The 15,359-nt window shown below is 44.2% G+C and overlaps 1 protein-coding gene across 1 annotated transcript in view; it reads right to left on the bottom strand.

Moving 5' to 3' along the window:
• Nucleotides 1–15,359, bottom strand: part of Fgd6 (FYVE, RhoGEF and PH domain containing 6) — a 105,096-nt gene that overhangs the window by 61,935 nt on the left and 27,802 nt on the right. The window contains exon 3 of the mRNA XM_057758169.1: nucleotides 3,769–3,916. Within this exon, the coding sequence (XP_057614152.1) occupies nucleotides 3,769–3,916 (148 nt within the window). The remainder of the gene's footprint in view (nucleotides 1–3,768; nucleotides 3,917–15,359) is intronic.

Below are 15,359 nucleotides of genomic sequence, written 5' to 3'. Positions count from 1 at the left end.
GTAGAGAGCCACACGGCAGAACGTAGATTAATATAAACAGGTTAATTTAAGTTATAAGAGCTAATTGGGAACAAGCCTAAGCTAAAGGCCAAGCTCTGTGTCATTATTTGGGGGCTGGCAATCCCAAAAGGAAGTCTGACAGAAAGACCCACTATACTTAGGAGTCTCCACTGACCACAAAATGCAGGAGCCAAACAGGCAGTGAGAGAACGTGATGCTGGACAGAATCATGGACCACGTGAGAGCATTCCTTTACACTGTGCACCAGTATGATCTCCAGTGTCATGTGGAGATCGCTGTGGTTACCACTTCAATAGAGAGAGAAACCGGACAAGGTTCAAGTAAAACACAACAGGCCAAAACAACAGTATGAAGCAGGAAAAGAAAGCGAGGAGAGCTTGATTTTAATTATGGCTCTCACACAATACTATCTGAATGTTCTTTCTCAAGCTCTCCACAGGCACTGGCTCTTCGCACTCATTTAAATTCTAGTCAAATACCACTTTCTCAGAGGCTTTCGTCCAAAGTAGCCACTGCGGTCTCCAGCACATCACTGCTATGTGCCCGTGCAGCCTGGAAACACTCTGAGCTTCTTCCTGTTTATGAGTTGGGGAACCTCTTCCTCCTCCACTGGGATGGGCATACCACAAAAGCCAGGGCCACAGCCACCGCTGATGTCTAACAAACGCTGAGGCTACCTGCGACATGAAGGCTATCCTTGACCTTCTCCAGGATCTGTACCAAGGAGCAGCAGCACAGAAAATGAGCTTGCAAAGGAGCAAGGTGTGAGCAGGGCACAGCAGCAGCTCCGTGACTGCCGAACAAACCCTTCAGAGCACCAAGTCACTCTGCTGCCAGGGGCTGTACAGACCCCCAAGCAACTGCTTTCAACACCCTGATCTGAGACTTATTCCTATTGGGCCTGGGGTGGGGTTTGTGTGCATCTGGGGTGCATGTTTGCTTTTGAGACAGGAAAAAAAAAGTATAAATCTCGGGGGTGTCTGATAGCTTTTGAGACAGTGTCTTACTCTATAATCTATGCTAATCTGGAACTTAATATTTCACCACAGTTAGCCCTGAACTCGTGACAGTGCTCTCGCCTCTGCCTCCCAACTGCTAGAATTACAAATGTGTGCATCCGGTTCAGAAATTGAGTCTCATCAGCAAACAACAAAGTCACTGAGCTCGAACCCCATACTGGGTCACAGTCTAACTTTTTCCACATATCAAATCATTTATAAGTAATACTTTGTTTTCATTTACAAAGTGGCATTCTTTTTTTTGGAGCCTGTCCTCGAACTAGCTCTTGTAGACCAGGCTGGTCTCGAACTCACAGAGATCCACCTGCCTCTGCCTCCCGAGTGCTGGGATTAAAGGCGTGCGCCACCACCACCCGGCCAAAGTGGCATTTTTTAAACCAAAAAGATTAAGTAATTAGCTTCAAGTTACCCAAATCACAGCTGGCAGCCAATTTTTTTATATTTACTTATTCCGTTATTTTATGTGTTGATGTGTTTTTGATTGCATCTATGCATGTGCGCAGCATGACAAGATCAGAAGAAGGTGCCAGATACCTTGGAACTGGAGTTACTGACAGTTGGGAGTCATTATGAGGGTGCTGGGAATTGAACGAAGGATCTCCATATGAGCAACAGGGTTCTAACCTGCTAAGTCAACTTCCAGCCCCGGGACTCAATTTTAGATAACCACAATGTACCATTCATTAAAGGTAAAAGCAGATTTAAACAGAGCAACACATACTAAGCAGGGAGGCATAATGGATTAGTAAAATATGACAAGGACTCAGGTGACAAGGGTTTCGTCCTTGGCTTGCTATATTGTGAGGATCCTTCAAAATTCCATCCTGTAACACTCCAATATAGCATGGGGACATTGCTGTTATGCAAATTTTCCCTTTCATAATATCTTTATTCAAAGAAATGTGATTTCAAATGAAGCATATAGATGTTTATAATAAACTAAAACAGTACAATGAATTTCCCTATTATATATCCTTAAACCTTTATGAACATATGGACAATCTTCATGTCTCCCGAACACATACACAGACACACACACACAAGTATGAATACATATAATACAAACACACACTGGATTATTTTAAGAAAATGATTATTAGTAACAGTGAGCGAGGTGATACACGTATTTTCCACTTGACAGGATCTATAGTAACATAGGAGACAAGCTTCAGGGCACCGTTCTGAAGGACTAGCCCTGAGCCGGCTAGCTTTAGATCAGCTTGACACAAGCTAGAGTCATCTGAAAGGAGGAAACCTCAAATGGGAAAATGCCTCCATAAGATTTACAGTAGGCAAGCCTGTAGGGCATTTAGAGATTGATGGGGGAGGGCCTAGGCCATTGTGGGTGGTGCCATCCCTGGGCTAGTGGCCCTAGGTTCTGTGAGAAAGAGGCTGAGCAAGCCAAGAGGGGCAAGTCAGTAAGCGGTACTGCTTTATGGCCTCTGAATCAGCTCCTGCCTCCAAGTTTGAGTTCCTGCCTTGGCTCTCCTCGTTAGACTGTGATTCAGGAAATGTAAACCAAACAAAACCTTTCTTCCCAAGCTGCTTTTGGTCATAGCATTTTATTGCAGCAGTAGTAACCGTAAGACGAGCCCCACTAGTTTAACTGACATAGGGAGACCCCCCTTAACCGTGGGTAGTAGCATCGTGCCATGGGCTGGAGTCCTGGACTGAATACAGGGGAAAGCGAGCTGGGAACCAGCATCACGAACCCTGTGCCTCAAGCTCATGCTGCCACGACTTCCGGGACATGAAGGGCTGTCCTTGAACTGTGAGCCAGATTAACCCTTCTTCCATTAAGTTTGTCTCATGTCAGGTATGTTGCCACAGCAGCGTGGGAAGTAACTTACAAACAGCAACCTCTGTTCTTTAAGGAGGCATGATCAGAACAGTGAGGTGACCTGGGAGCTAAAGACACTTGCTGCAAAGCCTGGGTTTGAACCCACAAGGCACGTGGTAGGAGAAGACTGACTCCCACAAGTTGTATCCTGACTTCCACACACGTACCAAAGCACAGAAGCATGATCGCTTGAATGTGCTCCCCCTACACAGAATGAATTTATTTTTAAAAATTTTAAAGATGTGTTCAAGCCTCAAATGTACATAATTCCCTTCTTTCAGGAAATTTTGAGAACTGCCCTGGTTCATACCTATAATCTCAGTGCTCAGAAGGTTGAGGCAGAAGTACTGCTCTGAATGCACCAATGTCAGACTAGGTTACACAGTAGGTCAGAGGGTCGGCTCAGTGGTCAAGAGCACACTGGCTGTTCTTCCAAAGAACCAGGTTCAATTTTCAGCACCCACATGGCAGCCCACAACTGTCTGTCTGTAACTCAAGCTCCGGGGGATCTGAGATATACATGCAGACAAAACAGCCATACACATAAAACAAAGCAAAACAAACAAAAAAGAACCCACAACAAAGAAAGATAAGAATTAGTGGCAGGAAAAAAAAAAAACAAGCCCTAAGAGAGATTCATGATCTAGACATAACTACATACATTTCTATACATATACATATAGCACATATAAAAAGCCATTAGTGAAATAATTTCACACGGTTGGATATGTAACACTGTAGGTGCTACATTACAGCAGGAACAAGACTTAAACTTGTAAACCATTTCCAGACCTACTCACTAGGGCTGCTACTGCTGTTTTCCTATCAGTATGCACAGAGGCAGGCCAAGAAAAACAAAAGCAGAAATAATTGATCGCCAAAATATACCTGTTTATCTTCCAGCAGGTCTGGCTCTCCTTTGCTGGACTCGGAGCTGACGTCATCTTCATCAGAACTATTGATGACTTCCTCATCAGAGGGCAGGTCACCAAGACCCAGATGGAGACCATCGTGCCGCTCCTGTGATGTTGCAGAGCTGCGTCAACAGAGATGGATACCTGTTAGTCACCTTCCACACACCAGCATCAACTACCTGATCCTGGTCATGGGAGAGACTGCGCTATTCGGAGGAATGGAAAACACCAGGCAAGTCAAACCCTGCCTTGCCTTTGCCCGACTCAGCTGGTATAAACTCAAATTCACTCTGTGCTTAACAGTCGACTTTAGTACAAATTCAACTGATAATAATGAAGGCCATTGTGGGTGGTGCCATCCCTGGGCTAGTGGCCCTAGGTTCTGTGAGAAAGAGGCTGAGCAAGCCAAGAGGGGCAAGTCAGTAAGCGGTACTGCTTTATGACCTCTGAATCAGCTCCTGCCTCCAAGTTTGAGTTCCGGCTTTGGCTCTCCTCGTTAGACTGTGATTCAGGACATGTAATAATAGGAAGCAAGTTTCCCAGTTGCCTCCATTCTGTTTCCACACTTCCTTGCTTTAGAAGACTGATTCTCTCTCTACTGATTCTGCTACAAACCAAGAGGACTTAGAGGGAGCACACTAGACGTTGTTGAGAACTTCGGCCTTGATATTTAAAAACAGCACCAAAATGCCAAATCTGTAAAGCTTGGGAAGTCCTGACAGTGAGTGTCCAATCACCGTACAGGAGTAATAGGAGCACGTGCCCACCACCCTAGTTATCACTGACTTATACCTACAGTTCAAGATGGAGGCAGGACAGTGGACCTAGAGGGTGTTGGGCTCCAGCCTCCTACAGAAACCCTGAGGGTACAGAGCCCGGTGATCTAATGAGGACATTTAAACAAGCCCTCCTTCCAGGTGATTATGACTCAGCTGAAGTTGGAAAAGCACTTCCAGGCCATTTATCAGCTCTTCCTTGACAGCCTGATCTCACCGAGGCTTCGCGTGTGTCCACACGGATCTCAGGAGGCTCAGAGCCACTGGTTCAATCCATTCTGTAAGGGGAATTCCACAGTCAAGTTCCCCAGGCAGAAGATGGGAATCATTCCGGCATAGGATGTACACACTCAGAAACAAGACGCTTTTAGAACTGCCTATCTAGAGCAGGCTGGGTATAACTCCACCATCTGAGTTCAGGCACAGTGGGAAACTGTCTCAGCAAACACCCAACTGCTTTTCTGGTGGCAGTCAGCAGCTAGTCTACCAGAGCATGTGCCGAGTAGAGTAGGTGAGGCCACTAAGAGAGCGGAAGAAAACATCAGGAAGAACGCTCTAGTAGAAGAGAAATTTGCATTCCGTTCCTGTTGTGGCTCTTTCTCAGGTCACAGGCAGGTCACTCAACTGCCAGAGCTCCAAATACAAGCATTTCTAACGTGAGTCTTCAAAGTGAAGGATAAATTTCCTGCCAGGCCCTGGACACACTGTAGAATAACAGACTGGCTTCAGAAACCATTCCTGCAGTTCAACGGCTACACAAACCAGTTGGATCTAGGCAAAATGCCAAAAGGAACATCTCCTACCACCAAGCACTTGGCTTCCTATTACTCAGTGGCCAGGGCCTCTTATCACTCAACTGGGTGGATGCACACCTTTATCATAGGTGGCCTGGACAAGCGGGAGACTCACATCCTGGGGTGGGAGAGAGGCAGGGATTTTCCAGTCAGATCACTGACAAAATGAGCTGTTCCTGGGAGCAGGGCCGAGAGCCAGTTCAGTTGGGTTATTAGTGTTTGATTTGCACTGGCAAGAATTATTAAAAGCAAGCAAGATGTAGACCAGAGCGCCTATTCATGTAGCTAGAAGAAAACGTATCTTCACCTTTGGGGGGGGTTCGGGGTGGAGGTGGGAGGATTGGCTGTGCTGGGAACCCGAGAAGGGTCTCAGTGCATACTAGGCAACAGCTCTCTCACTGAGCTCACAGCCAGCCCAGTTTCACCTTCATTCCTTACTCTTTTGACCCTCTAGCCTTGCCATCTCAGCACAGGTTGCATTTCTGATCAGTTACTGGCATCATCTGGAAACTTCCTAAAAAATGCAAAGCTCTCAGGCCCTCCCTCCCCCGATCTGTAGGATCCGGATCCAGGTAGTGATAGAAACTGTTCTAGAAACTTCTTCCATAGCCCATCAGAGGGTTTTTCTGGACATGGGGATTTCAGGTGGTTAGTGATGAGGACCCTGGGCTTTGATTCTGGTTGGAGTTGAAAGGTGCTTCTCTGGCAACCATTTAAAAGGCGTTTTCATACGAAGATAGCTAGTTATTGTCATCGCTTTTAGGAATTCAAGAGAGAACATGACGGCACACACCTGCAATCTAGCTTGCCATCAGGAGGCCGAGACAAGAGGATTATGAGTTTGAGGTCAATCTGGGCTCTAAAATCAAAACAGAAAACAACACCGACAACCAAACAAGGCTCCAAATGAAGTGTGAAAGTCACTATTTAAGAGCAGGGAAAGAAGCTGTAAATACGCACAGGGTTGAGCATAAGGCTGGACGGCACGGTGTTTTTCCGGCATGTACAAGCTCCTTGGTCAATCCCAATACCACGGAAAGTGAAAACCAAACTTCATGAATCCAGACCACCGACATAAAACCCTGGGATACTCTGACTTCCAAAGATTGCTTGCTGGCTAAAATCGACCCAGATTCTCTTTACCCCCCTCATCATGGATTGGTTTCTTGGTCTCTTCTGGGCCCTAAACCATTTCCCGCCAACAGCAACACAATCGCTAGTTTTCCTCATTAACATGTAGCACAGGGACAGCTGTGTCTTCTGCTGGATCCCAGCATGCTGCCTGACATGGAATATCTCCACAAGTACTTTTCACCTGTTTTGTTTGTTTTTGTTTTTCAAGACTGGGTTTCTCTGTAGCCCTGGCTGTCCTAGAACTCACTCTGTAGACCAGGCTGGTCTTGAACTCAGAGATCTGCCTCCTGGGATTAAACGTGTGTGCCACCACTGCCAGGCTGCTTTTTCACAGTTCTCAATGGTGAAAGGATGAAGTTGGGGACTTTGGGACTGAGAGGAAGGAATGGAGTAAGAGGAGGAAAACAACAACAATGTCTCCTGGAAGACCCGACATGGAATGACTCGAGTAAGTGGAACCAGCAGAAGGCATTGGATCAGCCAGAGCAGAAGGGGAATAAGGAACCTGAGTGTAAAGCAACAAAGGGCTTAGCGGCCCGTGGAGAAGACAGCATCCAGAATCTACACTCATTTGTTGATTTTGATAACAGTTATTAAGCTGTTTACCCATATAATTAAGTACAGCTTCCAAGTCAACCTTGATGATTTCAGACTTCTGATAACGAGCAGGCTCTGGACTGAGGCCTGACGCCGATCCTGCAGTGTGGAACTCTTCTATGCTTTGCATAGAAGAAAGTAACGTCGAACACTGGCTCTGCAGGCTGGTGGGACAGGACAGAGTTTCCTCCGCATCTTCCTGTCTAGTTCACAGGAACAGTGATGTAAGGGCTCGGGAGCTTCAACAGCAGAACACACACTCAGTTCTACCTCCCTCAGGCACCCACTCCAAATCAGATTTGCTTATAAAAGAGACAGAGTTCTAGAAAGTCAAGAGAAAACCAAGCCAGAAACCAATTGCTGTTGATAGGCACCGTCCCTCAATTCCAAATGCCACAGTCTTGTAAATACAGTTTTTTAAGAGTTAAATTTTTCCCATGCTAAATTCTATGTGGACAGAACATTCTCTCTCAGCTGGAAAAGCACATCAAATTGTATATAAAACTTTATAGCAACAGGTCCTCCTTTAGAAACTGTTTTGCTGGCTTCCTCCAGATCGCAAGAACATAAACCTGCTGAGTCGAACCAGAGAAACACCGTTCTGCACCGCTACCTCCACAAGGGAAGGGTGAAAGCACAGCAGACAGCCAGAGAAGCAGAGTGATCACCTAGAAACTGAGCAGCTCCCAACTCTGAGAACAGCGGCTCAGGATAATGTGTCTGTCTCCTTACCAACCAAGCATGTAAATCTGAACTCCAGCCTTTTCTTCTACCCTTGACCCCGACAAAAGCTGAGGAGAACAAGCGCACGTGCGCACGATGCTGTTCCGCTTAGTCTACGGACTGTGTGTTTCCTTGGGCTGCTTTCATGTGTATCACAGAATGAGCAGAAATGCGAGATTAAGAGACTTGAAGGATGAACATTACATGGGAAACTTAATTTTTAACGAGCTATCAGTTATTATTATGTAAGACTAACAGCTTCATAATTTCAACACGAAGCGGTTACTTCACTCCACATATAAAATCGTGGATTCCAGCGTCAGAGGAAAACCATGGATCAAGTCAACAGCAACAAAAATGTGAAAATCTTTTCTCACATATTGTTGTTTGGTTTTGTTTGTTTGTTTTTCTTCGTGGTGCAGGGGATGAACCCCACGCTTTGCGGGGGTGGGGGGGCCTCTACTGCTGTGCTACAAAGGCTAGCCCCAAACCGCTCTTCTCAAGTTTCCTTTGAAGTCCTGCAGTACCTCTGGAATTTCCCCTACAAGCTCGGCGGTGCTCTTGACTGTTTTATGAAAACCTGGCTCAGCCTACAAAGTAGGCTTACTGGTCACTTCACCCGCCAGCAGACCTCTTAGGAGTCACATGTCCCTGTCACATTTTCAGGTTTTCCACACACAGGATAGTATGTGCGGAGTCTGGGTGGCACCCTAAAAGTTGGGTGATAGCAGAGTTAGAGGAACAGTTATCTCTGAACGAGGTCCGCAGTCAGCAATTGACTCTACATGGAGATAAATGGAGTCATCCGCGGTTCCTCCCTACAGCGATTGCTTCTTCCCCCTCCTTCCCTCTTTTTCCCTTTTCCTCTTGAGACAGAGCCTGTAGTCCCAGGCTGGCCTTAACTTCAATGGCCCTGACTCAACCTCTGGAGTGCTGGGATATAGGTATGCGTTAACACGCCCGGTGGCAAACGTCGTTTTAATTTCACGACGCAATGATTTCATCAGCTGGGTCGGTGGTAAATGCCCTACCACTCCAACCTTCTCTTGTGAAGCTGAGGCAGAAGAACTGTGAGTTCCAGGACAACCTGGAATATCTAGGTCGTTTCAGGGAAATTAGAAAAGATGAAAGCAGAAAGTTTCGTTATCGTGATGTCAGTTAAAAACAAATCGGGGGCACAGGTAAACAGTGCATTAACCCCACTAAGTTAAAAGCTGGTCAACACAGAACGAAAGTCCTGAAAAGTTAAAAGGATTGTAGGAGTTACCCAAAATAAAGAAAAAACAAATGAAAAAATGAAAGGTAAAGGATATACATGATTAGTGGTTCTTGGTTCATAAATTTTAGACGGGTCTAGCAATCGAGCCTTCACACTATCACGCTGGGCCAGTGAGCTGGCTCAGTGATGACTTGAGTTCAATCCTGGGGATGGACATGGTGGAAGCCAAGCATGGACTTCCTCAAATGGTCCTCTGTCCTCCATGCACATCAAAGGGAAACACGTGTGCCAACCCACAAGTAAATTTTTATAAATTAATTTTAAAAACTAGCAAGTCAGCTCTTTGGCTTGAAAAAATACCTTGCTTCCCTGAAATGTGAACTAGAGATGGTTTAAAACTGGCGCTGAGAGACTTAGAGAAAGAAAATGGGCTTTGTGTGTGCAGCCAGAGCCATAACCCTAGGCTAACACTCCATCACTCACAAAGTGGAGAGGAGGCGATTAAAGCAACCAGTAGGGAGACTGCCATACTCTAGAAGCGAGGTGCAGAAGCAGGTGCATTCGGTGCTTTCTAAAAGAACTACCTTAAAAACGACACTGAGGGGTGTCTAAAGTTGACTATGTATATGCCCAATTGTATTTCGTAAAGATACCTAAACAGGCTCTTGATAAATTCAAGCAATATTCAAGATGAAGGCATTAAGATAGCATTAGTAACATGTTCCCTGTTACTGCATGTTAAGTGTTATGTCACACACAGACCCCGCTGTGATGAAGTATGAGGAATTATTAGCAAACAGTAGCTACACCCAAAGGACATCTGCTTTCCCTCCCAGATCCTGCTTGATGTAGACCTGCTTCCTAACAGAAGCTGCAACCACAATCATAAGGACCACTCCCCTTAGGGAGAAGGACAGAAAGGTGCCTGGGGCCTGCAAGGAGATGACATCAGGCAGGGCTAGACCGTTACTCATGAAGAGATTTAATTCACTTCCTCACTCACAGATACCTACGAACAATACTGGCACCATTTCTCTTCTGTAGGTACAATACACAATACTGATAGATGTCTATTCTAGCCGGGTGGTGGGGGCACACGCTTTGAATCCCGGCACTTGGGAGGCAGAGACAGGCAGCTCTCTACATATTTGAGGCTAGCCTGGTCTACAAAGTGAGTTCCAAGATAGCCAGAGAAACCCTGTCTTAAAACAAAAATCTACTCTAGAACAGCTATGGGTCAATAACACCAAAGATGCAAACAGAATCTTATCCTGGACACATGGGCCAATTATTTTCTCAAAACTGGAGAATACAATGGGCACCAGGCAGAAGTTTTCCTCCATTCTTTCCCTTTTATTCAGTATCGAGGAACAGAACCCGAGGCCTCACCCATGTGGGCTGAGAGTTCCGCCACTAATGCAGCAGCAGCCCTTTTCCATCTACTCTTTGGTTTCTTTGAAACAGAGTCTGCTGTGTAGGCTGAGCTATTCTCCTGATCCTCGTGACTCACGTTCCTGGGCACAGGGGTTCTAGCAATGTGCTGCTTACTCCACCTGACTTTCTCCACTCTCTTCCTCCGACACATCACTGCACCTTCCACTAGCTACGCTGCTGACTAATTCTGTTTATTTTTAGAATCTTTGAGAACCACCCCCTCAAAAAAAAAAAAAAAGCTTGACAGTCAGTTCTAGTAAACTATGATAACATCTTCTAAAAACTAGAGTCAGGGAGAATTTAAAGGAAGCGAAAATAAACATGCACTTAAGAAGGGAGATATAGAGACCCACTGAGAATAGGATTCCAAGCATTTCGTCTAGGAACAGAGAACACTTGTCTCAGCCTAAAACACACCTGTATTTGAAGCCAGGCTCCACCTCCCATTTGTCCATATATAACTGATGATCTATATAAGCTTTATAATTGAATGCTCCTTTCAACTATAAAACTGAAAGAATACCACCTGCTATTAATGTTTAATGAAATAATGTGAGCGATCTATCATATGCAATAGACAATAAATAAATACAACTTAACTAATCTTCAGGGTCTAGTCAGATGAGTGTAGTTCTCACCCCTTGTCAAGGAGACTTTTCTTTGCAACACATGGGAACTATTACAGACAATCACGAGCAGTAGCAATGCGGAGTTGTGGAACCTGGTCCCAAGTGATGGATGCATCTACAACGTATCTCCTACACCAGGGGTCATCCAGGAAGAGGAGTGGAAACACGCCAGTGCAAAAGGAGCAGGGAGTTTGCTTGAGACTGTGTCTCCTAGGAGAGTCAGGAGCTACAGCCGTGAAGTCTCACCACACGACTGCCTAAATAAGAGTTGAGAAGAAGACAGGGAGGAGAGCGGGAGCTCATGAAGCCTTTGCTGAGAACAAAATAGTCTTCCCCAGGAAAGAGCACATCAACTAACTAGTTATACAATAGCAAAAGATCATCTCTGAAAACGTACATCCAAGTAACATCATACAGACTAAGCAGGCTGTGTTTATGCATTTAGGAATATACATAGCTATATAAATACATATGTATGTATAAACAACAATTAATGAAAAAAAGGTCATAAATTTGAAAGAGACCAAGGAGAGGCATATGGAAGGATTTGAAGGGGAAATGAAAAAAAAAAAAAGAGGCGCTGGAGAGCTATATAATGGCTTGAGACCACTTGTTACCTCTTGTAGAGGTCCCACGCTCAATTCCTAGCACCCATATGGTGGCTCACGCCTGTGCCTAACTTCAGTTCCAGCGGATCCAATGTCTTATCTGACTTCCTCAAGGTCCAGTCATGAACATGGTCCACAGACACACAAGCAAGCAAAACACTCAAACACATAAAATGAAATAATAATTCTAAAAATAAATTTTTAGAGGCAAAGCAAAACAACAACACACACACATACACAAAACAGCCACAAGAAGAGAAAGACATTAGGGTTTATCAAGTAGACACAAGAGCCTAGATTTATTCTTATTCACCCCTGCTAAGTCCAGAATTAGTTCAAAGCAGGTCTATTTATTGCATGAAAGAATTAGACTTAATCCTAATATCTGACTATAAGTACAGTCTAGTACAATTAGGTGTATCAAGCCTGACATTTATTTTTATAATGCCTACAAAGTTAACAGGCTAAGATCAAATTTACAATCCCACTCAGTCACATGAATGCTGGCATTGCAGCCAGATCGCCATGCTTGTCTTGCTAAGTCGCCTTTCAAAGGGAAAAAAAAAAAAACTATTCGACATGTGAAAATCCTATACAACATCAAAACTTTAATTTTGAAATGCAGTCTCTGAGGCTTTTTCCACTTTAATGAAGCATGAAAATCTGCATTTAGAAATGAAGCAAGGGTACTTTGCTTCCTACTGCAAAATGAAGCTTATGTTATCAAAGAAATGTGCCTACAAATGAAGTTTTACTGGGTTCGTATTTGTGTACAGCTTTGCATAGGCAGGGTTGGATAACTGAAAGAAGAAAGTTATGTGAGCATAAAATATTTCCCACTGGCCTTTTAAGGGAAAAGTTTGCTAGTCTGTAGTTTAAATATACCTGCTCTGGGCCAAAATTACCAGTGTCTGGGTCTCAGCCTGCATTTACTGGTTTCACCAAATCTAGTTAAGTGTTTAACCTACCCGTGACTCCGTTTTCTCATTCATAAAATGAAGAAAGTAAGGGGCCTGCCTGACAGAACTCTGTGAGACTATTAGAATCAATGCAAGTAATTCACAAACGATGCTTTCGTACAAAGAACTAGTCTGCCCGTCCTTGGATCCTCTCCTATACAGTGTGATCTATCTGTAATCCTGAAGGGAAAAATGACTGCTACAGACACATGAGATCCAGAACTGTATGGACAATTACTTCAGAAGCGCCTCTGCACAATCAGCCCTGGGAAACTGCTCACCGCCAGTCAAACCACCAAACCGTCTGAGAATTCCTTTCTACTGAAGTCACGTGAGCTTTGCAGCACACCTAGGCCTTTGTGTTTAATTTTAATGCTTCCGGGTAGCTTACCACTCATACAGTAACATCCTCAGGCTCTGGACTGTACTGTCAGTTATTTTAAAGGGATTTTAGTCATTAACGTAAAGCACTGATTCACTTAGAGGTCTCCCACTATGTCTTAAGCACATCCTTTACCTCTCTTTGTATAGCAATTAATCACCTTGAGGAATGGGAAAAGCAGAAAAGGGCCTATGGCTGGCACTGAAAACCAGTCATGAATACAGCCAAGCTGCTGACTTCTCTCCTAGCATGAACGTTTTACAAACTGCCTCTGTTCTTTCTAAAAACGGAAGGGAAGAATAACTCATGAGCAGATGGGAGCGGCTCCCAGCACCACCTCTCTGCCCAGGGCACACGTTGTCCTCCCTGTTCACAAGCAGCCAGAGGGTCGGGCTTTGAAGAGGAAGATGGGGTTCTGATCCTGAGCAAACTGCAAAGTCAGCCTGTCATTCTTTCCCTTTTCCTCAAACAATAGACGTCCAGAGACAGTTTGACTCCTCCTAAACTTTCCATTTACGCTAAAACTTTCCATATTGAAGAGAAAAACAAACCCACAGCCAAAACAAAAACAATTAAAAAAATTTTTTTTAAAAAAGTCTTCCCCAGCAAGTGGAGAATGAAAAGAATATTTACCTTTTATTTTATATATTTAAAATGTTCTATATGATTTTTATAATTAAACTAACACATAGCTTGAAATTCCCCATTTTCCTTGTCCAAGTTTACTAATCTCAATTATTTTAAGCATTTCTTATTAACAATATTTTCTTTTTTAATATTTGGAAAGAAAAGGTCAAAGGCAGGATGGGTTGGAGACAGGTATTCCCATCTGGTCTTCCTCATAAATGAAAACAACAAACCGGTCAGATCACGCTGCTATGAGTAACCATAGCAACCATTTTCAGCATCCTGACAGCAGTCTCTAAAGGAACTCTTCTAGCATCCCAGATCTCTTCTTCCATCTCAGCCCAAGGGGAACACTCAATTCTTTGTGTTTTGCAAGGTAAACAGAAGGAAGAAGAGATGTTTCCAACTGAGCATCTGATAATATGGTAAAGCAGAAACATGTACCAACTCCTGCAAACTGCCTTCGTGTGCACAGATTTGACTGACAGAGCCCACCCAGAGGATTTCAGCAGAGTCGCAGACAGAAACCTTACTGGGACAAGACTGCTGTGGGCACACAGAGGACACACTCACTTGGAGAGTACAGAATGGTTCACAGAACACTTTCTGCTTTTTCAATGTGAGGCTCGGCGAGAATTAAGACTGTTTAGAATTGCTATATTTTTGGTTCATTTGCTCCCCAACAGGTCGTGCTATATAAGACAGATTGGACTTGCATCCCTGACCCTCCAGCATGTACTACAACGCTCTCTTACCTTAGAGCTCCTATCAGCTGATACCTAATACAGTGACAGACAAAAAGGAGCCCAAGATCTCACTTTAGATTATTACTGTGTGAAAGAATTAACAGTTAACCAAAAAACCCACAGATAAAGGCTAGATAAACTTATTCTAGCATCAGAAAAGCTCTCAAACTTAGCTACAATTATAAATCTGCTTCTTTTTTTTTATTGATTTTATTGTGCTCTACATTTTTTTCTGTTCCTCTCCCTGCCTCTCCCCTCCCCTTGAACCCTCTCCCAAGGTCCCCATGCTCCCAATTTACTCAGGAGATCTTGTCTTTTCCTACTTCCCATGTAGATTAGATCACATCTGCTTCTTTTTGTAGAATTTAAATTCTATCCTACTGAAAGATTTTATGTATGTTAATGAGTTTAGACCCATTTCTTATAGCTTTTGCCCTTCTGATTTTTCATTTCTACTCTCCACAAACATTAGGAACAACAGTCTCTCCATGCTGCTTGCAGAATGGGCTCTCCAGGAACCCTTGCTCCTCGTGCCTGTGAGCCTGGGTGCTGAGACTACAACAGGTTCTACCGTCCAACTCACTTCTTGTTATCATTTTACTCAGGGTTTTACTGGGTAGTGTAGGCTGATTGAGAGCGTACTATGCAGCCCCAGAACTAGAAAGAATACTTAAGACATTAAGAGGAAAGACATTGTAATGGTCCTTTTAATTGTTAACAGAATTTAGAATCACCAGGGGACAGAGTCTTCAAAAGGGATGTCGACATCCAGCACGCCTATGGCAAGTCTGGGGCGGGGGCTGTCTTGATTACCTTAATTGATGTGGGAAAGCCCAGCCTAAAAGTGGGTGGGTCCGCTCCCTGGCTTTGGTGCCTGAACTGTATAAAAAGAGAAAGAGAGCAGAGCACAAGCAAGCACAAATCATTTATTGCTCTT

This window comes from Chionomys nivalis, chromosome 25, assembly GCF_950005125.1.
Source record: "Chionomys nivalis chromosome 25, mChiNiv1.1, whole genome shotgun sequence".
NCBI classification, from domain to species: Eukaryota; Metazoa; Chordata; class Mammalia; order Rodentia; family Cricetidae; genus Chionomys; species Chionomys nivalis.
The sequence above is the reverse complement of the archived record's forward strand: the minus strand, read 5'-3'. Positions and strand labels throughout refer to the sequence as shown.